The 24,864-nt window shown below is 45.0% G+C and overlaps 1 protein-coding gene across 1 annotated transcript in view; it reads right to left on the bottom strand.

The window, feature by feature from the left end:
• TGFA (transforming growth factor alpha) overlaps positions 1–24,864 on the bottom strand; it is a 49,638-nt gene that overhangs the window by 5,359 nt on the left and 19,415 nt on the right. The window contains exons 2-4 of the mRNA XM_015421123.1: positions 23,773–23,826; positions 1,955–2,072; positions 198–347 (exon numbers count right to left, since the gene is read on the bottom strand). Of these exons, the coding sequence (XP_015276609.1) occupies positions 198–347; positions 1,955–2,072; positions 23,773–23,826 (322 nt within the window). The remainder of the gene's footprint in view (positions 1–197; positions 348–1,954; positions 2,073–23,772; positions 23,827–24,864) is intronic.

Genomic DNA, 24,864 nt, shown 5'->3' with positions numbered 1-24,864 from the left:
TTATGCCAGCTGAAACGCCCCGTCTGAATGCACCCGTAGACACCCATTTTACAGGTCAGAGTCCTTTTCTCCCCCTCTCCCAATGAAATCCTAACATAAAACAAATTATTCAACACAGACACTCATTCTTGTCCAAGCATGCAGAAGTCATTTAAATCAGGCTTTTTCTATAGCCAAGAGCATGAAATTGTACTCACTGTATCAGTACGCAGACCATGATAAGTACAGCTGATGCTACTACTGAGACCACCACCAAGGCAGTTATGGTTTGTTTCTTCTGGTTAGCAGCTACCACTGCAAGGAGATCTGCATGTTCACAGCGTGTTCCCATGAACCCAGAATGACAACTGTGGTGTGGGGAGAGGGAGATAACAGAACATGTTAGCCAATCAGAAAGTTTTAAAACAGAATTTAAAACTGAATTCCATATGGTCACAGGCTCCAGTGTTCCCTCTAAACTGAGTTAGTGTGAGCTAGCTCACAGTTTTTTAGCCTCCGGCTCACCCATTTTTGTCCTTGCTCAGGAAGGATGGCTCCAGAGCAGACTAATTTATGTAGTAGCCAAATCACCCGCTCACAACTTTAATGCCAGTAGCTCACAAAGTAGAATTTGTGCTCACAGAACTCCACAGCTTAGAGGGAACATTGGTAACAGCACTCCAAGGTCTCTGGAGACAGAAAGTGGAGTGCAGGGGAGGAATAATACAAGCTGCTAATACAATAATAGGAGTCCCTAACCACATTGCCTATTTAGACTCTACCCTAGGGTCTTCCATCCAGACACACACAGCAAAAACTTTTCATTCTTTTCTTTTTTGGGGGGGGTGGGGGTGTTTTTGCATTTGTGTGTGTGTGCACGTCTGTTTGTGTGCCCGTGTCTAGAAGTCATGGCAACCTCTGGCAACTCCTACTGGGGCATGGAAGACGTTCAGAGAAGTGGCTTGATAGCCAGCCTCTGTCTTTCGGCCCTGGTATTCTTTGGAGGTCTCCCACCCAAATACTTACCAGGATTGGCCCTGCTTAGCTTCTGAGATCTGATGAAAAACAGCATTGTTTTCAAAGGGATTGTTGCCTAAAAGGTAAGGCTGTACGTGTTTTCAATCAGGATCAGATAAAGGGGAGAAGCTAGAGGAAGCAGTGGGTCTTTCCTTGCCTTCCTCTTCCCCAAGCAGCTGGCTGCATTTGTTGCAAAAACCTTCTGTGGTTTGCAAGAGCCTTGTAAATAAAATGAACCTCAGAAAGGGCACTGTAGCTACAATGGTGGGGAGAGAACATCAGGTAAAATTGCTTCTTTTCCCCACTGATGAAAGCCATCAACAAAAGAGGGAGAAGATGATTCTCTATCATCACTGCAGCACCCCACATTGTGATGCAACAGGGGAACTCCTGACATTCTGAGGACAGGAACCAGGCTGCTTGGGGAAGGGTGAGGAAAGATCCACTCTGCAAATTTTTTTTCTTTTCTCAAGCTTTCCTGCTGGATTCCACCTAGGGTGTTTCCTTTAGGAAACTGTTAACTCAACAGAAGAGCACGGGAAAAACAGGCATGCTCCGAAGAGGCTGATAGCCGTAGCCCAGCTGGATTAACGGAGCGGACATTTTTCTATGAAGGAGTGAGAGATTTACTCTCCCTCCCCCCTAGTCTGGGTTCTGGATCAGTGCATTTGCTCTTGTATTACTCTGAACCAGAGACTTGCCAGTTGACAGCTCATTCTTTGAAGAGCCATGCTACAGTAACTTTCAATGATCTAGTAAAACAAACATTAATGCTACAGAAAGGAGGGGAGAGATATTTTCAAGTCTTCCATGAGGAGGAGGAGAAATTAGGAGTTTTCCTAGCACTCCAGGGAGTGAGCACGTGAGCACTCCAAGAAGAGTGTGGTGTTTTTACAACACTGCATCACAGCCAAATGCACAAGGGTGGGAAGCTGGGGATGTGATAAGGCATACTTACAGGCAAGTGGGTTTATCCTCTTGCACCAAGAACCTGCAAGTACCATGGAAGCAGAACTGACTATGAGCATCTGGACAGCTGTTAAAATGAGATCTGACAGCAGCAGCCACTGGGGGACCTAAAACAAGGAGGGATAAGAAAGAAAAGAGACTGATTAGTCTTGAGTCTGTCTTGGACAACCGCTGCCACCTTCGGATTGAATTGCACTGAGTGTGGATGCTTAAAACTCATAGGATGTCAATATGACTTTGGAACTATTATGCACACGCTGCCAGTTTATTCTGGCAATTTTACTAAAAGCTATGAAGAAAGTCAAAAACTTTAGTGCATTGTGCAGTTTTCCATCTTCAGGGAAGACCTGTGGATCCTACTCCAGTTTTACAAATCCAGAAACTGTGATAAAACATGAGAACATCAGAACATCCCTTATTAGGGATGCATCCAGATGTATGTGCCCACACCTATTTCCCGCTGTGGTTTTTGTCTCCCAGCCAATTAGGATAAAATTCTCAGAGACAGTGCCCCTTAAAGTTGCAGGCAGAAAATAAAAACCACCTATGTTGTTTAAGCAATGGTTTATGGGCACAGATTCACTGGAGAGTGGAGTGAACCTGGTACCTTCCACATGCAAAGCATATGCTCTACCACAGAGCCACAGCCTCCCACATTTCCTTACATTTACAGGAAGAGGGTGATGCATTAAAAGCTAATTAATTTTCATATTACATCTAACATATAAACACATTTTCAGAACACATGCAAAAACCCTATATAAGCACACATCATTCTTGAGACTCTATTCCAGCAATTCTGAACCCATTAAGCATTTGGCCAAGTCTAACAATGGGCACTGCCAAAGGCTTTCTAAGAATAATGAAACAAGTTCAAGGTAAGAATCCCTTCCTATGACTCAAGCAAAGTCTCACAAGCTCTATGAAAAACCAGAAATGGGCAGCCTGTTTTTAGGGATCCTTTGAAAGCCACATTTTGAAATGTTACATTTTTAAAAATCCCAAAGCTTCACAGAACCAGGCAGATTCTATCAAAGCACTTTAAGCTGAAAGCCCATAGTGTTTGTTGAAAGGATTTGTCCGCATCTGAAAAACTTGGGAAGCAGACAACAGTAGCTGCAAGCATTATTTATAGACCATGCAACTTCTTCTGCTACTCTTCAGAACTAATTTAAAATCTGAGGACTGCAAAGTCAACGTGTCCTGGAGGAGGGGGTGCACTCCCCATGAAGGTGCAGGTCTGCTGCTTGGGGGTGTCATGGGATCCTGACCTCTATGGGGAGGCTCAGGTCTGCTCTGTGGCACAGAACTACACCTCTTCCTTTAAAAGAATGACCTAGTCACAGTGATTCAGGTTCCAATTACGTCCAGGTCAATGCCTTTGAAAATGGTCTGAGGGGCTGCCTGGCTACTGTCAAGGATGAGAGACAGGGATCGTAACCAATGTTCCCTCTAAGCTGTGGAGTCCTGGGAGCAAAAATTCTACTTTGTGAGCTACTGACATTAAAGTTGTGAGAGAGCTATTTGGCTGCTGCATACATTAGTTTGCTGTGGAACCATCCTTCCTGAGCTAAAACGAAAATACGTGAGCTGGAGGCTAAAAAAACTCAGCTTAGAGGGAACCCTGGTCGTAACACCCTGTGTTGCACAATCTATGCTGGTTGCCCATCTGTTCCTGGGCAAAAGTACAGGTTTTTACCTTTAAGGCCCTAATTGGCTTGAGACCAAGGACTGCTTCCTCCCTTATTTTCCAGTTCACCAACTAAGATCTTCCTCAAAAACTCTGCTCTCTGTGCCCCCACCTTCAAAGGTGAACTGGGTGGCAACCAGAGACAGGGCTTTTTCAGTGGTGGCATCCTGCCTATGGAACGCCCTCCTCCTTGAAGCTCACCTGGCATCTACACTACACTACTTTCTTCTAGGCTCCAGGCCAAGATGTTTCTGTTTACCCAGGCTTTTAATTAAGAGGTTTTAAAAACATTGTTCTATAGTCTGCTTTTAGCCTGCTTAAGACCCATGTTAAGCTGTTCCACCTTTTATGTTGCGTCACGGCGCCTTTTTTATGTAGGCATTTAGTAACTTGAATGTTATACGTTTCTATTATGTTTTATTTTGTATACTGCCTGGGGCAGGTTTCCTGGAGAGGCAGCACAGAAATTTTCAAAATAAATAAGTAGTCTTTGAGGCACTAGGGAAGGGCTGGGAAGGATGTAATTCACTATCTTTTGCTAACACATCCTCTCTTCCCTCTCAGACCTATGGCATGGTGAAGCCTGACTAGTGCTATCACTGAAGTTTGTGACTGCAAGGCCCCCAAAAAGGAGCATCTGCAGCTCACAACACTCACCTTCCACATGGAAGCACATGTGGCAACAGAGTTTCCCTTGGACTTGGGTAGTATATATCCAAGCAAGAGACCACCTGCAAATTTGTTGCAGCGGCTGCCCCAGCCAACCCGGAAGAAAGGTCCCCTTCCACTTTTCCTCCCTGAGTACCTTGAACAGTTTATCAAGGTCTGAGCTTCCAGGTGCACTCTGGGAAACATCAGGCATTTGTGGTGTGCTCTGATCTGGAGAAAGTCCCTAGCAGCATCCAAGTTTCTGGGGGTAGGGTGGCAGAAGAGAAGAGGCTCCACCAGCAGCTAAGTAAGAAAGTGGGAGGGAGAAGCCCTTGGCCTTCCCAACAACAGGCCCCTGAAGAAATTCTCTAGCAGTCATAGTTCAGTGTGTAAAATGCAGCTGCAGTCATGGTTCAATGTGTAAAATGCCTGTTCTGTTTGAGCAAATCAAAATGCTCCAGAGTACAAGCAGTATGAGAATGATCACAGACCAGATCAATACAAGGGCATCCACAAGCAACGGAATCTGAATGATGAGGATATATGTATTGTGCATTCATAATTTAAATCATCATTCATTTGCAAAACTGAGCAGCTGTTGGAAAACCTGTTGAGTGGTGATTGTTAAGAAAGCACTGTATGAACGCTGCAGCACACAGACAGTAAATACCCCCACTGTCCCACCATATTTCTACATCACTGATCAACACATCCTGAACAGCGTTCGTTACAGACCAATGGTTGACACAGAGAACAAATACCCTGCTTTGCAGATCAGACCTTATATAAAAGTATATCCAATTTCCATTTCAAAGCTCTGTCAAGTTCCTGTACCAGTAAGTTAATGGCAGACCAAGTAGTGAAACTAATTAAAACCATCTCTCTCTAACATATTTTTTTTTGGGGGGGGGGTTACCCTGGAAGGCATTAATGCTAGGGCTTTTTAAAGAGTTTAGTCAATGTTTTCATGAGAAGCAGTGGCTTTGTTCAATGCCTGTATTCCTCAAACAAAAGAGCACTGGATACAGTAGCTGTGAATAGCAGTCAAATGCAACAGGAAGTATTTTTTCAGATCAGTCCAAGAAATCAAGTTGTAAGATTAAAAGGTACGGTATGAACAATTCTACTTGTATAAAATACCAGGAAAAGCTTTGGAAGCAAGTTTTTAAACACTCTACAAAGAAAAGAAAGGATGTCAAGATACCGCCCAGCAAAAATCAGGAGGGCATCCCCACCTCTGGCATTTTGCAGGGTAGAAGTACATGGGAAAATGCTCATTCCCTTAACTTCAATGCTTCAGTAACTGCACACCCTGGAATGCTGGATTTAAACAGAGGAGAGAAACAGATTCAAGCTCTTGCTCAGTCACAGAACTCGCTGGGTGACCTCTGGTGAGTCACACAGTCACACAAGAACACCACAAGAGCCCACACACAGAGACACACACAGCTCCTTGAAGAAAGTGAGACACAAATATGGCCATTTAGGAGTCTCCTTCACATTTCTAAATTTATTGTTTATTGGGCTTTAAAAAAAAATTTTTTTAAAAATATAGCATAAATACAGAGGGCAAGTTTGTGATTTTACTTAAGGTGAGGAATGGAGGTGAGTGCCTTCTATATTTTAATTGCTTTGATTTCAGTAGCAGTGCTTGCTTGGAACAGATTAAAGTAACCACGAAGCTACTTTAAACTGTTGCTGATCCAGAAGTCACTATTGTCCTACAATGAACTTCAGAGGGAGAAATCAGCATGAAATTGCTGAATTATGATTACTCACATTCAGTTCTGTCTCCTTCCTTGCCCTGGTCTTCACAGGGACTTGGCATTTCTCACTCACCACAGACACTGCCATCTTGGCATAGGCCACCCCCAGACACATGTCACCTAGCTCAGCTATACCTGTACACTTTTCAAATGAGCTCTACCGATGTTGCAACCTGACACTTTCTTGGATAAAATGTGTAATGTGTAAAATGTGTAAAATCCTCCATTTCTTTTCAACAGTTGGAATTGACCTCACCAACTTGAAGTAGATTGGTTACTCTTTTGATTGGCTTTTGTTTAAATCAGTCTCTCAGCAACATCTTTCAGGCAGCCTTTATAAGAAATGTATCAGCCTAACAGTTTAATTGATTTTTCAAAATTCTTCTATGTATCTGAAAAGTGAACTGAGACTCACAAATCTTATGCTGGAATAAACTTTATTAGTTTTTGAGGTGCCACTGAGCTACCATTTTATTTTTGAACTGTACCGCCCAAAGACCCGCAAGGGAGCCCCAACTGGATTGTGGGTTTCCATATGCAAATAGCCAAATTTCTAGGCAAGCAAAACACTGTCACCATGCACTCTCCAAGTGAAAGGCACTGCTGGGCAAGTTGCCTATTGATCTAACCTGGGCAGGCATTATTTATGAGCATATACCAGACTGGGAACTAGGCCAAGAGTCACGCTGTGTCTGGTAAGCAATTTGTCATAATCTGTCTCTAGACAGCTGCAATTTACAAGTTCACATCAAGGAACTGATGGAATGGCACCTTTGATTGTCCTCAGGCTCCACATCAAAGAGCTAGATCCTTCCTTTCATTCTCCCATCCTCATGTTAGACAACTCGGCTGACCACCCACAAGTGAAGCAGTCTAATCCAGTTTTATTTCCACCTGTCTTGTAACAAACACCACCTGTGATTGTCTTAGACCAAAGGTCTAAGAACCTCTGGTCTAAGACAATGCTTGAAGAATGCACTTTTAAAAAGACTGCCACAGCTCACCCACAGGAACCAGTCACAAAATGGCTCCCCCAGGGGGCAGAGCCAGTCACAACTGCCTGCTGCATATGCGAACCACTCTTTGGGGGGATCTGCCAATGTAAGAAAAAACTTGCATCTGAGTTGCCATGCATCTGACCATTTTTAAAAAGCCATTTGTGCCAAATTTCTTATTTGTGATTTACCGGCTATCATGTGCCCCAGGTCAAAGGGAACACAGACTGCTGGCCTTAGCAATGGGGATATTTGCAGGGACAGGATCGCCCAAGAATGGAGGACTTATCCCAAGAACTAAAGCACGATGCAATGGTTAGAGCACCAAATTAAGATGTGGGAGACTTAAATTCAAGTCGTCACTCTGCCACAGAAGCACTCACACACTCTCAAACTCACCTATCTCACAGGATTGCTGAGGATAAAATGTTGTAAGCCACTTTGGGTCCCCACTGGGGAGAAAAGTAGTGTATGAATAATGAAATAAACTCAGGAGCCCTGGGCAGCGAGGATTCCCTGTGGCTCGGAAGTCAAGAGTTTTCGGAGATCAGCAACACATGAGCCCATTCAGGATCTACCAGCAGAATCAAAATTCAACTTTTGCCTGCCCTGGTTTAAGACAGATTTTAGCCAGAAATGCAGTAGCAAAAAACAAAGATCCAATGGAAGTGACTCTCCAGCCAAGCACTTTTCATATGCACTAACCACCGGCAATGAGATTACACATGCCACAGATGCTGGCAGAGACATGGCTGATTTATTGCCCTCTGGAAAGGTGTTTGTATGACAAGCTAATGTGCAGACTGGATGAACTTTGGTCTATGATCCCCGAGGGCCACATTTCACAGACCTTTTCCAAATACGGAACAGAGAGCGTGTGTATATTTTAAACAGGCCAGGAAGAACCTGCATTATTAACTGGTCCCAATGGCTGCTTGTTCAACGATGAGTGAGTTACTCTTTTCTCAGGCTGGCTTCACCATGTAACAAAATGCTCACATACTTCCAAAATAAATAAATAAATAAATCTGAAGTGTTACTTATTACATTGCATTTCTATGGCTTCTTCCATACTGCAGACATATCTGCTATTCTGATCCATTCGACACAAGCGTAAAGACAACATGCCACCAATATTTAATGTTCATGTCAATCCTTTTAGGTGCCAACCAACAACCAAGCTGCAAATATTCCACACATTTGCAGGTCCACAGTAACAGCACAGCTTCACATCCAATAATTTTGCAGCTTTCAGGGTTGTTGTTGTTGTTTTTTTTAAAAAAAGAAGATAACTAATATGACTAGGAGGACAGAAGAACACACTAAAAGCCAGAAAGCTATAATTAAGAAGAAATTATATTGGGAAACATTTGCGTAGGGGTCTTTTAAGGCTGTCCCATGTTCCCTGCATATTTTAATATATTTAGAGAGGATAAAATTAAAAACAGACAGACACTAAAGTAAATGAGAAAAGAAAAAAATTGACTATGCTTTGAGAATGTTACATCAGTAATCACAGATCTTTAACACAATGAATTCAGTTGTTCTCAGCAACAAAAAAAATGAGAGGAAGAGGTACCAGCAACAAGTAAAAACACTTTCAGAGGGGGAGCCGGGTCAACAAATCCTGTGACTCTCTACTCATTGCAGCACCAATACTCACTCAGTGGCTCTTCAACAAGCTACCTGTGGCTCTTCTCAGCACAATGACACCTCCCCCATCACCTCCTGATGGCACTGGTATTTCTGGCCACTGTGTGACACAGAGTGTTGGACGGGATGGGCCTTTGGCCTGATCCAACATTGGCGTCTCTCATGTTCTTATGTTCTTGCAAAATAAGCAAGGCCACTATGGTTGGCAGGTAGTTCCCCCTTGAAACAGCTGTCACTGCAGGGACTGAAGGACAGATAAGCTACCAGCCTCCCTGAGCTGTGGGCCTCTTGCCAGGGATGGAGGAAAAGGGCCCTGTCCTGTCCAAGACCACTTCGCTCCTCTCTGTAGCCTCCCCTCCACTCTCCTTCTAGCGCCTGGGCAGCTGCCACAGAGAGCAAGCTCACCACAGAGAGGAGTACAACCAGCACCACGGCAGCCACCCAGGAAAAGAACAAGTTGGCCACACTGTGCCTGTGGTATTTTTACTTCTCGTTCTCCACTGCAAGCTCATTCTGGAAGCCTTGTCCCACATTCTGAGGAGAAAGGGAGATGGCAAAAGGGGAAGCCATTTCTTTGCTCCATATACACAACAGCTGGCTAAGGTTCAACAAGCAACGGGAAGACACAATTCTACATGCTCAGAAGTAAGCTGGCAATTAAAAATAGTTATATATTTAATATTCATAGTTACATCTTGTTTGGTGTGGTGGTGCACAGGGAATACAGTAGTCACATGGCTCTTTTCATTGACACTAATTGCAAATCTGGTTCTCTGTGATCTGCAAAGTGAGTACCAATGCATTACAGGTATTCACAGGCTTAGAGTGGTGAGTGACTGGTTTGTGTTTTCTGATTAGACTGGAATTTGCAGTTCCGTTTCACTCTGTACTTCCTCGATTTCATGATTCCTTGCCTGTCTTTCAAATCTCCTCAACAAAATTAATATTAACCGCAAAGTGAGGATTCACTCCTAGCATCTGAAGTTTGCTCTACTCTATGAATGCTTGTGCTGGAATAAAATATAGTCTTTAAAATGCCACAAGACACCTGTTTATTTTTGTTGCAACAGACAAAAACGGCTCCCCCCCTGGACTTAACAAGAAAACTTAACTTTCTGCAGTAAGCAATATATGGGAAGCAAGAGAAAGCAGACCTAAGAATGTGCAGGCTAGAAGACCTACAAGCTGAAATTAAAGTGGGAAGGGTTTGGCAAAAGGGACATTCAATAAGAAACACCTGCTGACACCTTGGTACAGCTATAAAAGATGGACAAAATAAGAAGAATGGAAGGGGAGAATGGAAGCATTCAAAACATGGCAGCCAGGTAGAGAAAGAAGTACTTTTCTCCTCTTCTCACAATACAAGAACTCGTGGGCCCTCAATGAAATTGCTGAGCAGTCGGGTTGGAACAGATAAAAGGAAGTACTTCTTCACCTAAAGAGTGGTTAACACATGGAATTCACTGCCACAGAAGATGGTGGCGGCTACAAGCGGGGACAGCTTCAAGAGGGAATTAAACATATGGAGCAGAGATCCATCAGTGGCTATTAGCCACCAGGTATAGATAGGCACTCTTGGTCTGGGGCGAGTGATGCACTGTATTCTTGGTGCTTGGTGGTGGTGGGCAACAGTCGGAGGGCTTCTAGTGTCCGGGCCCCACTGCTGGACCTCCTGATGGCACCTGGTATTTTTGGCCACCGTGTGACAGAGTGTTGGACTGGATGGGCCATTAGCCTGATCCAACACTGGCTTCTCTTATGTTCTTATGAATGTCAGACCAGCATCAGGGAGAACGGGGTTCAAATCTCCACTCTGCCATGAAAGCTCACTGAGTGCCTTTGGGTAAGTCACACCCACTCAGCCAAACCTCCCTCACAGGATTATTGAGAGGATACAATGGAGGAGGAGAGAATAATGTCATCCCTTTGGGTCTCCAGTGCAGAGAAAAGTGGGAAATAAAGTAAATAAATAAATAACCACACTGAAGAATGTGCAGAACTAGAATGGAAAACTTTCTAAGATTAAATGCTGCAGAGGATTAGCAAAGCAGGAAGACAGAGGCAGTGCGAGGAGGAACTGGTCAAATGGAAAACTAGCCTAAATAACTGCAGGAGGAAACCAGAAGAAAGAAATAATTGCAATTATAGCTATCTCATTAAAATGGAAGAGAGAACAGACGGACTCCTAAAGGTTTACACAAAACCAGAAGAGAAAGGAGAATCGCAAGGACCGGAACACAGATTTAAATGCAGACTAGAGCCCTCCTCCCTCACCAGGCCAAGCCCCTGGAGGGAGGGTTGAGTCCAGAAAGTGCTGCGGCAATCAGGGTACAAAGATACATGCAGCCAGGGCTATTTTTGGGCAGGAACGCACAGGAACGGAGTTCCGGCTGGCTCCCAAGTTGGCCACGCCCAGCAGGAACTCATTAGCATAATAGGCCACACCCAACAGCACAAACTCATTAGGATTGGCTACATTAGGGGTGTGTGGCCTAACATGCAAAGGAGTTCCTGCTACAAAAACGCCCTGGGTTTTGACAACAAACAAGGTAAACAGAATAACAAGCAAAAGGTGGGTGTGGCTGGATAACCACACTTCTGGTAACATGGGGGTGTGACCCAATATGCTAATAAGTTCGTGCTGTTGGGTGTGGCCTATTATGCTAATGAGTTCCTGCTGGGCTTTTTCTACAAAAAGAGCCCTGCATGCAGCCTTTGCATTGACTACCAGGCTACACGTCTGCTGCTCTTTCAAAAGAGCAATGCCAAACCCTACACCAAGGAGAGCTCTATTCTATGACAAGTATGCAAAAGTGAGCAAACTTCTCTGTTATTTATTCTGGTTTGGCTAATAACAGAGATGGCCACGAAGGGGCACAGAGCAGTGGAGCTCCTTTCTCACTGCATGGAAGCCTCAGTCAGCAGGTGCTGCCCCTACAGGCTCCCAGGCACCAGCAGTTCTAATGACAGAGTGGTCTGACCCAAGTGACAATATGGAAATCTATAGATCAGAAAGCTGGTGGCCTTAAATTATTTGAAATTGCCACCTCCAATCAGGGACACAAGAGTTTCTCTCACACAGTTTCCTAAACTTTCCAGCATTTGGGGGGGGGGGGGGTCACTCACGGTCTCCTCTAAATTTATAACTCCCCACTAGCTTTGCTAATGTTGGTCCCAACAGGGGGAACTGAATGAGAGAGTCTTCCAAAAGAGGAAAATCTCCTGCCCTGGCTTGGAAACGACAGAGTTTCCTATAATTTTATGCCTGCCATTTAAAATCAGGCTGAACATCAGCCTAGAAAGGAGGTTTTATCCCACTGCCAGGAGTGATATTTACAAATACACCTTCCAAGAGACACAAAATGCCTTTCAACGCTGCACCAGGCAAATAATCAGGGCTGTATGAATTGGCCCCTTACAAACCCTCCAAAGCAGACTCTTTGAACCTGGGCAAAGCGTGAAGAAGAAAAAAAAAGATCAAGACATCCGGCTTGTTACAGCTCCATCGGTCCAAGTGACGGATCACGGGAGACAAGCTCCTTACACATGTGCTCTGCACAAGCCGTATTTCTTCAGTTTTAGTACTTGCCAGAAAAAAGGAAGTGTTGACATGTTTGCAGCCTCTCCCCTCCCCCCCATCTCTTTCAGCTCTATCCATTCATGAAATCCACTCAACATCCTCTGAAAGAAGGGAAATAAAATCATTTAGCACTTTTGATTTCATGGGCTATTGTACAGGTTATGAAAGGAGCACTTGATCTAACATATTCCACTTGGCCAGAACACAAAGCCACATATTAAAAGCAGGCTCCAAAGCAGAAAGCCAGTGTAATGGAGAGGGAGAGACCTGGGTTCAAGTCTCTAGTCAGCCCAGTCCACCAGGGGGTCTTGGGCCCTTTCATTCATTCATTCCAAGCTCCTGAGAGGGAGGACAAGATGCAAAGCTGAACAAAAGACTTAGCTCATCTGGATTCTGATGTCCCTTGTTTGGCAATGCCGTGTTCAACCAGCAGCCTGAGAAAGGGTAGATCGTTCCCCCCGGAAACAACGTTTAAGCAGTTATGCCCTACTTTTCTTGCCACAGGAAGCCAAAGCACCACATATTGACAAATACACAATATAATTAAACCAAACCAAACCAAGCAAAACAATATATCTTGGGCTGCTTGGGATTCTGGAACTGGCTCACCCACAGGAATAACCTGCAAGTCACAGGCTGAGAGAAGGGCCAAGAGCCCTTTGGATCATTCCCAAGGGCTCGTGCCTCTGGTCACACCCATCTCATATAGCTGTAGGTAGATGACAAACACACAGCTGAGATGAAGTGCACCTGTCAAGATGTCTCTAACAATTCCCCTTCCTTGCTCAAAACAGAACAACTGTCAGTTCCCACTGACAGTCCCACCAACCATTTATTTTAGTTTATTTTCACTTACAGTTGCCTTTCATATTGGGATTACAATATGAACTATACGATAGAACTATTCAATCAATAAGCTGCTCACAAGATCTGCTAATGTTTGAATGATTAACAAAATTTCAATTGAACAGAAAAGATTCCTAGTAAAACAAAACTATCCCATCAATCAGCAAACATATGATAACCCCTGAGTCTAACAGCAAAGACTTCTAGCAAAACGACAATGCAGTGGGGTTGGGACTGAAGAAGTGGAAGAGGAAAGGGAAAAAAATCCCTATCAGAGTTCACCTCCCAAGTTGGTCCATTACACTACAGCTCTGCTGTTCTACAAGAACGCCTTCCTGAATAATTCTGTTTTGCCCATTTTGGAAACAATGGAAGCATGGGGGCCTTCCTAAGAGCCTCAGGGAGACCATTCCATAATGCAGGAGGCCACCACCGAGAATGTGCAGGAAGGGGCAGTTGCTGATTTTACCTGTTTGCAGGATGGTGCCTTCAGAAGCTGAGTGTATAGTGGAACATAGTGGAACATATCAGGAGAGGCGGTTCTGCAGGAATGTGGATCCCATGCTATGGGTCCAACCAGTTTTTCCAACTGGTAAAAAAAAGGAGGAAGGTGGCCCCTTTGACCACCAGAAGTGCTATCTTTGGGATCATGAGACTTGCATGGACAGAAGCCATGTGGAATGGAAGGTGTCATGAGAAGACTTGGCCAAGGCTAAGCAAAAAAGCTGGCTGGACCAAATTCAACATTTATCATTTTGTACCACAATGTTTTATTGTATGACATTCAAGTAAATGTGCACAAAGTTCTTGTCATTGGTGGTTTTGTATGTAAACTTAACTTTACACCAGTGGTAATAACTCAGTGGCTTAGAAGCCACCTGTGGCTCTTCTGAGCACCAATCCCCAATGGGGCAACTTGAAACAGCCACTGCCAGAGGAATGACTAAGCTGTGAGCCTCTCTCAGGCAAAGGCTCATGCCAAAGATGCAAATATGGCTCTTTTGCTCGATGATAATTGTGAATGTGGCTTTCTGTGAGCTGCTGAGTAAGTACCACTGTTTTGTACCATTCAGTGGTGCTGGATGAATTCATGTCTTAACCAATATTCAACTAAACGGAGCTTCTGAAAGCAATAATTGAATTATGAAATATTGGGGGAAAGGTTAGGCTAGCTTTTTGTTTTGGTGATGGCGGCCAGGGTTACTCCTATGTTTATTTGTATAATACTTCCATTGTAGATTTCATAAAGTGTGAACAGTTTAGTATAATGTTTTAGGGTAGGACTCATTAGAAAATATGACCATTGATACAAAACCTTGAAGGATGAAAAATGTGTGTGGCTCCAAAACTGAGGGGCTGGCTCCTAGAACTGAAGAAAATTTGTCAAGGCGTGGCCCCCATGCCATTTTCCCAATCCAAATCACATCCTTTTTGTACTTTTACACTGAATTGCCACTGGGGGCTCGCAGCTACAATATGGCTGCCAGTCCCCACTGACTGTGTAGTTTGGCTCCCAGGTTGGGATCCCTTCTGGCTGGGGCAGAAAGGGAGGAACACACAGTTAAACGTTGCCACTTTTTCACCCACTGTATTTATAGCATTAACACAAGTGTATCGCCATTAACACACACACACCACATTCCCCCCCCCCCCCGCGTTATGCAGCCCCGGTACCATGAAATTCTAAACTACTGGACTCTTATTTACGGCTAACACTGTTAGCAAGAGCAAGATCAGATCATCCTGGCAAAAAGTCAGAACTTCAGGAATAACCCATACAGTTATTTAAAGTTGCGTACACACCCCTATTAAAAAAGGCAAAAGCCTGTTTTGAATTTGGTTATAGCACAGGGCAGAAGAAACCAGGTCTGATGTGTGTGTGTGTGGGGGGGAGCAACTATGCATAGGCATGGATGCCTATGCATATACATGCACCTATCCTTCTACACCTGCAGGGCTGGAGAGCAAGGGGAGCCCTCATTTTTTGCTTTTTCAACTTATTAAGGTGTTATCTAACAATATTCAACTGGTCAGTTGTCCGGACATCCTGACTGTCCAAATACTGAGTACTTCGGGCCATTGTTGAGATTCTGGACCGGACTCCTATATTATATTCTGCCTGCCCTTCAAATTGGGCCAAATAACTACTTATAGGGTCAAGATCTCTTTGAGAGGACCATAATGATGTTGGCATAGGGTTGTCAGGTCCCCTCGTCTTGCCGGCGGGGGGATCTTGGAGGTGTTCTGGGAGTGGGCAGGGATTTCCCTGATGAGCTGATGTCATCTGGAAGTGATGTCATCATGTTGGCACCATTGAGGGTTACGCTCTATTTTTTTGGCAAAACATTATGGTTAAATAGGGGTCAACCCATAGAGTTTTGCTGAAAAAACCAGATCACCACCACATGACATCCCCGATGTGATGATGTCACTTGTGTGACATCATCACATTGGGGATGTTGCACGGGGACGTTGCTGTTTGTGAGCGGTGTTTCCCCTGCTGGCCAGTGGCAGGCAGAAACCCCCTAAACTGGGGGATTCCCTGCCTGGACCTGGAGAATGGCAACCCTATGTTGGCAAGAGGTCACGGGCTCACCAAAGCTATGTACCTTTGCCTTTTTTGAAATTCATACTAAGGGTCTGCTAGGAACACAACTTCAACATAGGCATCCTGGCCAGAATTTTCTCTGCAGCGATCAGCAGCTGGGGAAACCAGCTATGAAGCAAGAAAGAAACTGTCATCCATAGTCACTGTTACGACTACAGCCAGCATCAGAGCAGCAGAGGAACGGACAGAGATGTGAGCACATGCACACAGAGCCTTGATCAAACTTCCTTCTAAAAAAAAAAAATGGCTTGACAAACATGCATGAAATAGCCCCACCAGCATTCAGGGAGACGAGCGGTACTTTTCCAGCTCAGCTAAACACAAGGAAATTTGGTGCAGTGGATCCTTCTTCCTCCTGGGACATTCACAGCTTGCTTGGACCACTGAAACAGGAAGAGAGCAGATAATCTCTTCCCCTTTTGTTCTCTAACTTGGTCTTAATCTTAGCTATATTTTTATCCTCTCTTAACTGGGTCACCACAAGGCCATTTAGCTTGCCACCAGCTTCCCCTCCATCGCCGCTTGGTGAACATTCTCAGAATCTCAGTGCAAAGAAGGGATTCAAGAGCCAAATTGTTCCTTCAGCAAAACCTTTCAGCACAACATGGTTAAGAGGCCTCCAGAAAGAAGATACTCCCTGTCATACTGGGTGCTCGTTTTCACAGAGAAAAGTTGCTGCATCTCATGGTTGCTCACAACTGAGCCAGAGCAGCCCACAAAGGAAGGGAGTATTTCCCTGCCACCCATCCCAAATTTAATCCCCTGGCCAACAACCACATGAAGGTCAAGAGTGTCTACTCTGACTGGCAGCAGCTTCCAGGGTCTCAGGCAGATGTCTTTCATGTCACTTGCTACATGATCCTGAGGACTTTCATACCACCTAATACCTGGTTCTTTTAACAGGAATTGAACTTGGCACATTCTGCATGCAAAGCTGGCACTCCAACACTGAGCCACGGTGCCCTTCACCCTTTTGCCAGCCTGCATTCATCTGTAGCCTCCAGACAGCAACAACACTGTTCTCCATGTATATGGAGAACTTGGTGGGGGGTAAAAGGGGAGGGGACTGCAAGAAGAAAAGTAATGGGAGGCAAAACAGTTAAAGTCACAATTTTCCCCTACTGCTTTGCAGCTGTTTGGCAACAGATGTGGGTATGGGGACCAGAGCTGTTGCTGAATATAGTTCCAGCTTCACATCTCAGCCCTTCCTCACCCTGCATTGCAAAGACTGCAAGACAGAGATTGCTGCACAAATTATTCTTCCAGCAGTCCCCTAATGTACAGCAACAGCATGTTGAAAACCAGAATGCACAGGGGGGGTGGGTTGTAAAATACATCTGTGCAGGGCTTTACATCCCTATGAGAATAGCTGGGACACCCCACCCCACCCCAAAAAAACACACACCCACACAACTGAAGGCACCAAACGCAGCTGAAAGCTTAGTAACTTTTAATAGTATCAGAAATTCTACAAAATGCTCTTAAGTCTTAGAGGCTATGAATACTACAAAAAGCAGATGATGCTTAGGAACACTTGCAGTTCAATGCTGCAAACTGCATCACAAGAGCCAAGGACAGACAGCTGGACAAGAAGCTTTTTCACCCAGTGAAAACCTGACTCATCTGTTTGTACTGTCCACACAGAGACAGCTGCAGAGCAGACTGTAAAGCCTCCTTCAGTTTAATAGCTTCATATCAATGAAAATGGCACGACAGCATTCATTCAGCACACATCTCGATTATCTGCTTAGCAACACCCAGCACTGGGAACTCAGCACCTCTCAAGGGACCACACAACCAGAGCAGCTTGCTAGACAGTTGCAAGACTAGCAGTCCTTAATAGGCAGAGCACTGTATGCATCACAATCCAGGGACAGAAAGGAAATACTGCAACTTTTCCTAATGGATACAGAATCTAATTTCCTAAGGATACCATCTTTCAATTAAAAAAAGCAAGTTTCTAGTCCTTATGAAACTAAACAGGATTTCTGATGGTCAGGGGTTGAGCTTTAGTCTCCTGCATCTCTCCTGGTTGGCCAATCCAATATTACACAAAATAGAACTGTATGGAAAATTGCTTCATTTATGCAGTGCAGAGCATTTCTTGATGAATAAATTAGACTACATTGCATATCACTTTTAGAGCCAACAGTCCACACAACAGGTATAGATTTGCCCTTACCATTCCCACTATCACTCTATCAAGCTAGATATACCATTCAAGGTCTGGGGGGAAAGCCCCAAACCACCCCCACTAATCCCTGTTGGGACAGGTAACTCTTAATGTCAACAACATTCTAAGCAGGATGTATTAGTATAAGAGTAGACTGTATCTCCAAATATGTCTATGCAGGATAGAAATATGGAAGAGGGGTTTAATTTGAAGTTTAGCGTATGTATTGTCATAACTGGGTGTAGCAAGGAGGCGAAGAGCGTGCCCCCCCCCCCAAAGACCTCCATAGATAGGGAGAGAGGTTATTTGACCTCTCGCTGTAGAGGTGTTCTCTACAGCCCCCATAATCGGAGGCAACCCTTTCAACTTTTCGTTTCAGGTACAGAAGAAGATGAAAGAAGAAAATAGTATTATGTGAGTTAGTAGCAACTGTAGTTTTTGAGTGGTATTATGAGCAATGTTCCCTCTAAGCTGTGGAGTCTTGTGAGCCAAAATCCTACTTTGTGAGCACCTGGCATTAAAGTTGTGAGTGAGCGATTTGGCTACTGCATACATTACTTTGCTCTGGAGCCATCCCTTCCTGAGCGAAGACAAAAATCTGTGAGCTGGAGGCTGGAAAACTGTGAGCTAGCTCACACTAACTCAGCTTAGAGGGAACACTGATTATGAGAATTTATAAGTTATGGGAAAGTTGGATGGGATCTACAAACGGGTAAGATAGGGGCATAAGAAAAGAAGAGGGATTAAAAGAGAGAGAAAATTCTGGTTGTTGCAATAGTAACCTCAGATGGATTTTTTTTCTCTTTTGATTGTTTCTTTCACGATTGTTAAAACTGGAAAGTGAGCATATCAATAAGATGAATAGTGAATTATGTTTGTGTTAGACTGATATACCCAATAATAAAATGTAAATAAATTTTTAAAAAAGAATGCAAACTTGCAGCACCAAAGCCGATGAGCAGGATCACCCACGTTGAAATCTACATACAGATGTCCCCAAATGGAAGGAAGAACCCTCTGGCTCAGAAAGAGACAGTATGTGAAAGCGGCAGACATTTCCATGCATCTCAAGTCTGGAAGTCTATATATTCAGGATGTAAACTGCTTGTCCCATGTAACACTGAACTACAACTCTGTAAGGGATGATCTTACAGCTGTGAAGCAGCTTTAGCCTCCATCTCCCCTTCCCCCCCATGATTGAACAGCATCATTAGAGAACACTGACATTTGATTAGTAGCAGACAGATCCGTTTAGCACAAATCCGGCCTCCTGGGAAGCAAGCTCTCCCTTTGATCTGCGCCATATATCCTTCCAAGAAAGCCGTCTTAACTAAACCCAGATAGGACTACAAACTGCTCAAACAATATTTAACCATCAGTTCCGGGAAGTGCCTCATTTAAACGAGGCTTACCATTTCAATCAGTTTAACCCAAAAGGAAGGAGGCTTAGATGAGATGCAAAAAACTGCATCCACTGAGCTACCAGCCACCAGGCCATGAGGTCTGCAAGAGCAAGCCCCAGATATGTGGAACTGGGAGGCCAGTAGGGTGACTATGTCCAGACTACAGAGATTGTTCCCTTGGAGGATATGGCAGAGTAGGAGGGCAGACTCTGGTATAACAGAGTCTATGAGAAACTGGAGTCCTAGAGTGATTTTGCATCTCCAACTCTGTACTACCTCCCAGGCACTGACTGCCCCCAAATCTCCAGGAATTTCCCAAACCAGAGCAAGCAATCCTGGCAATGGGGGGGGGGGGGAGAAGGAGGGAAGGGAAAATATATTGATGATTACCTTTGCTTTTGGCCTTTCAAGGGGTCGGTGTGGTGCTAGTAGGGTTGTTAGACTCCTGCTGGGGGTGGGGAATCCACTGTCCCCAGGGGGTGATCCCCACCTCTGTTCAGCTGACCAGTGTGTGTGTGGGGGGGGGGAGAATGCCACCAACATGGTGGAAGTCAGCAGTGTCTTGACATGCTGATGTCACTCACCACGCACCTGGAGGGGATGTCAGCATGTCACCAGCAAGGACCCCCACCACCTGGTAAGCACCCCCCACTCTTTGCCAGGGGTTGACCTGGCAACCCTAGGCGCCAGAGAGTCAACAATTTTTAAAACATATTTGGACACTTTCATTTTTTCTTCCCAGACTATTAAAGGTTGATACTAGGTTTATCCAATTACTCATGTCTGCCTGTCATTCGACACAGGATGTAGACTATCAGTGCAATCTGTTGCATGGTTATGCCTTTCCCAACCTGGAGTAACTCAGCACAGGATTACACTACTACAGGCCCTGAAATCAGGGTTTGCGACACCTTTTTCTTCTCTAAACACCTAGCCTGATGAGGAGTCCCGGAAAACTCAAAAGTTTGCATACTATTATATATTATTTTAATTAGGCCTAATAAAAAGCATGATATGGCTCATTGTTTGGGGATTTTCCTTTGGGCCAATTAAGCCACTTCTGTAGTGCCTTCTGAGGCATGGTGGATAGGGGCAAGTTTACCTATCAGCTTACCCTTCAGTCCTATTCAATAGCCAGCACACAGGAGACTGATAGTTTCAGTACAAGTCTCTTTACTGTTTCCAGCCAGGAGAGAACACTTACAGATGGAGAATACTTGGACACATACTGGAAGACTGCAACCAAGCAAGCAAGGCCCCTCCTATACAGGACTCAAAGGGGGAAACAAACCAGCTCTTGACGGCTCGCTTAAAGGTATACACACCACAGTGACCCTTAAGGCTTCTTTTTGCCAATTTCATGGAATGGGAAAAACCCCACCAACACTACAGCTTTTTAATATTCCTTTGCACACTCCTACGTGTTGGAAGCACTTTGCATGATTACCCAAGTACAGGCAAAACAGGGCTTGAACAGCAGGGCACAGCTGTGCCCGGGGTTGCTGCACAATCCCTTATCATCAGGTCTTGCTGGAATGAGGAAAGAGTTTTGTGTAGTTAACTGAGCTGGCACCAGATACTTCCTTCCATTTTTGTTAGCTAAATGTAGCCGAGATAACATTAGCGATAAGGGCAGACACCAAATCTCCTCTTGGTTGCACCAGCAGTAATCAGGAATAAGTAAACAGAGACATCATCTGAAACTGGTGTAAACCAGAAAACCCAGCTGCAGGGAAAGTTAGGACCATATCTGCCTCTGCAAAAATGGGGGAGACCCTTGCAATTATGCATTTCGCTACTGTTACATTGGAGCTGCGGTGGCTCAAGTGGTTAAGATGCTGAACTGCAGGCTGTGGAAGGTCGGTAGTTCAGCAGTTCAAGACCTGAGTGTGCCACATGACAGAGTGAGCTCCCGTCTCTAGTTCCAGCTCCTGCCAACATAGCAGTTTGAAAGCAAGAAATTGCAAGTAGATAAATAGGTACCACTTCAGTGGGAAGGTAACAGCATTTCGTGCACCTTGGTGTTTAGTCATGCCAGCCACATGACCACGGAAATGTCTTCGGACAGCGCTGGCTCTTTGGCTTTGAAACGGAGATGAGCACCGCAACCCTAGAGTCGGATTCGACCGGATTTCGAGCAAGGGAACCTTTACCTTTATCTTTTTACTGTTACATCCGATTTTTGCCCAGGCAAATGGCTTCAGAAAAGAAGTAGGGAAAATGAGGGAAGGTCACAGGAAGGCTAAATAAAAAGAAGTTCAGTGGCGCCTGAACAATATTCGATAGAGCTTGAGCTTTTGTGAGTCAGAGTTCACTTCTATTTGGGTCAGGGTGGAGAACTGCCATGGGAGACAGAAGACCTGCTTCCAGGCAAGCAATAAAACCTGGCTTGATACTACCTTGGCTTTCAAGGGCCAAACTACGCAGAATGCTGAAGTACCCATGACTCGATCTCCAAACATGCAATTTGGCCTCTAAAAGCTGGCTAAGAAAACACCACTCAATGCAAATTAGGGCTATGGCCCTGAGGAAGGAGGGATTACCTCACATGCACCCCTTTCCTGACTGAAAAACCCCTCCACACTGCTTCCATGGGAAGGGGAGACAAGCACAACAGCGGATCTTGCTTTGTACCCCCCCTCAATTTTCCCAACAGAGCCTGCCCCACCCACAGCTTTTAGGCCTGGCAGAGGGAGAAAAACAATACTGACACCAGGGCTAAAAGCTGCCCTCCCCAGGAAGAAGAAGACATCACATTTTCTGGACTGCATCACTTCATGTGAAGCTTTACTGCCACAGAAATGTGCCAAGAAGAAGAAAAGGCTGAACTCTTTTTCTCAACGTGCTGGCTTTGCATTGCGGGGAGTATTCAAACATGCTTTCCCCCCAGCTACAACCTGAAAGGATGTCACACAGGAAAAGCTTCATGGACTGGATCAACTAGCCCGACAACAGATTGTACTCATGGACTGGATCAACTAGCCCGACAACAGATTGTACTCAGCAGCCTTGCAGGATTTCAGGGCACCAATACATGAGGCAGACTTCATCCTTGGTACCTATGAATGAATGTCTAGGTGCATGTGCAAAGGCCCCTCTGCCTCCTGGTTTAAGTAAATCCAACCGTTTCATCCACTTTCATTTCAAGACAGGCGCTCTGAAGCTGCGGTGCAGCTAGGGTTGCCAACCCCCAGGTGATAGCTGGAGGTCTCCCACTATTACAACTGATCTCCAAGCAACAGACATTGGCCACTTTGGAAGGTGGACTCTATGGCATTACACCCCAATTGAAGTCCCTCCCTTTCCCCAAGCCCCGCCCTCCTCAGGCTGCACCCCCAAATCTCAAGGCATTTCCCAACCTGGACCAGGCAACCTTAGGTGCAGCTCTAGGTACAGGCTCATTTTATATACACAGAAGCCTCAGACATTTGACAACTAGTGTTTTTCTACATCTCAACTGCATGTTTTGAAAATGTTTTCAAAATATAAAAACTTAGATTTAAAACAAACAAAAGTTGGAACCCTCAAGAATCTAACAGATCCAGATTGCAAAGAAGAGATGATCCCCAAATGCTTGACTGGATGGCGGGACCTAGAACGCCACGTCTGCAAAGGCAGGACAGCTGCGGTCACCGACCAGCCGAAGCACTGAATGCTGGTAGGCAGATGACAGGATGGGGGGAGGGAGTCAGCCCTACCATTTTGTACACAAGCATTTTTTAAAATAACCTTGACCCTGCTTTAGAGCCTAGAGATTTAAAGTAGCTCCCAGATTCAAAACCACTATGAAAGGCAACAGTATATAAAGCACATTATTTCAATGGAACAACAATCAATTAAAATACCAGCTAGCAGATAAACTAGAGCTTCGTAGCTCAGCAAGTGTTTCTTTAAAAAGCAAAGCTGTCATCATCTACCTGAATGCAAGCCAGAGAGGTGCAGTGATTAGAGTACTCAACTAGGACCTGCGATACCTGGGCTCAAATTCTTTCTCTGCCATGGAGCTCACTGGGTGACCTGGGCAAGCCATTGTTTCTCACCCTGACCTATCTCACAGGGCTTTGTGGAGATAAAGTGGGAAGGGTCATGTACGCTGCCTTGAGTTCCTTGGAGGAAAGGCAGGACAAAAATGGCTGGAAAAGGCCCCAGAGAAGCTCCACAGAGCAGGCATTTCTACCTAGTTTCCACCCCTCCCCATAAAAAGTCCAGCCTTCCTTGGACAATTTTCAGACACTCAGGGGCACATGTCAGCACAAAAGCACCTTTGGATTTCCAGGCCCTGGACTGCTTTGTGATTCAAATGGCAAGGCCAGCACTGTCAACTGGTTATGCTAAGGAGTGACCACCAATGCTTGTTTTTCAGTTGCAATGGCCACCTAAAAGTCCTCAAGCTGCAGTGGGCAAGTGCAGCCCAACAGATTTTACACAGTTTATGTGATACTCACCACTCAAGGCCAATGTTGTATTCTCCAAGGCATGGCACAGGGCTAATAGAATACCTAGAAGGAAGAGAGGGAAAAAATCCAGGTTTTAAAAGGTACAACTGGGAAAGGAGAAAATCCAGGTTTTAAAAGGTACAACTTTAAAATGACGCTCTTTAAAACTGGCTGTCCATAATCTCACCATACCCATCAGAAGAAACATTTTCAAAGCCCCGGGGGGTTAGTTCTAGGTTGCAGATACTCCATGTATACCCACTGCTCACAGCTCACACACAAAACACTCTGCGGCAACTGAGCAAGTGCAACTCCAGTTTGAGATCTCAAAAAGGATTGCCAACCTCCAGGTGGAGCCTGGAGATCTCCCAGAATTACAACTGATCTCCAGATTATGGAGATCAGTTCTCCTGGAGAAAACAGCTGCTTTGAAGGGTGGATGCTATGGCGTTATAGCCCACTGAGGTTCCTCCCCTCCGCAAACCCTGCCCTTCCCCAGGCTCCACTCCTAAATCTCCAGAAATTTCCCAAACTCTAGCTGGCAAGCCTAGTCAGGAGACAATTGACATTGTGCACTGAAGTCGGCAGTCCTTACTTGGAAGCAAACCTATTGACCTTCTGGGTAGGAAGGGCCTGCACGGCTGAAGCAAGGTTCTTCAAAAGCACAAAGAGGAAAGAAACTCCACACATAATCAAGGACACACCCAAGTCAAACACCTGTCCCAGGTGTTTCTTATCATGAATTACTTCCTACTGCAGCAGTCTTATTAACAAAACCGATACAGCTCTTGGCAAGAGTACCTGAGCATTTAAGACAGACCAGAACAAAATAGTGGAAGCCTGGCCATGACTTTCCTAAGGCAAAGGCACAGTGGGTGGAAAGGAGCCCTACACCGCATCTTTGAGTCATTTCCTGTAATCCCTGGTAGGATTCTTGATCTCTATTGGCAGTGGGAACACACATCTCTAATCTTTGCTGGGCAAAACTGGCTGGTAGGGAGATTTGCAAGAGATGTGTCATGGGGAACAGAAGGGTAAACCACCCCTCTTCTGCCTACCACCCCCCCACCCACCCCCCCCCCCCTCTCTCTCTCTCTCTCT

The sequence above is a fragment of the Gekko japonicus genome, unplaced genomic scaffold, assembly GCF_001447785.1.
Source record: "Gekko japonicus isolate JY-2015 unplaced genomic scaffold, Gekko_japonicus_V1.1 scaffold13, whole genome shotgun sequence".
Taxonomy (NCBI): domain Eukaryota; kingdom Metazoa; phylum Chordata; class Lepidosauria; order Squamata; family Gekkonidae; genus Gekko; species Gekko japonicus.
Note: the sequence above shows the minus strand (reverse complement) of the source record. Positions and strands in the feature narration are given on the sequence as shown.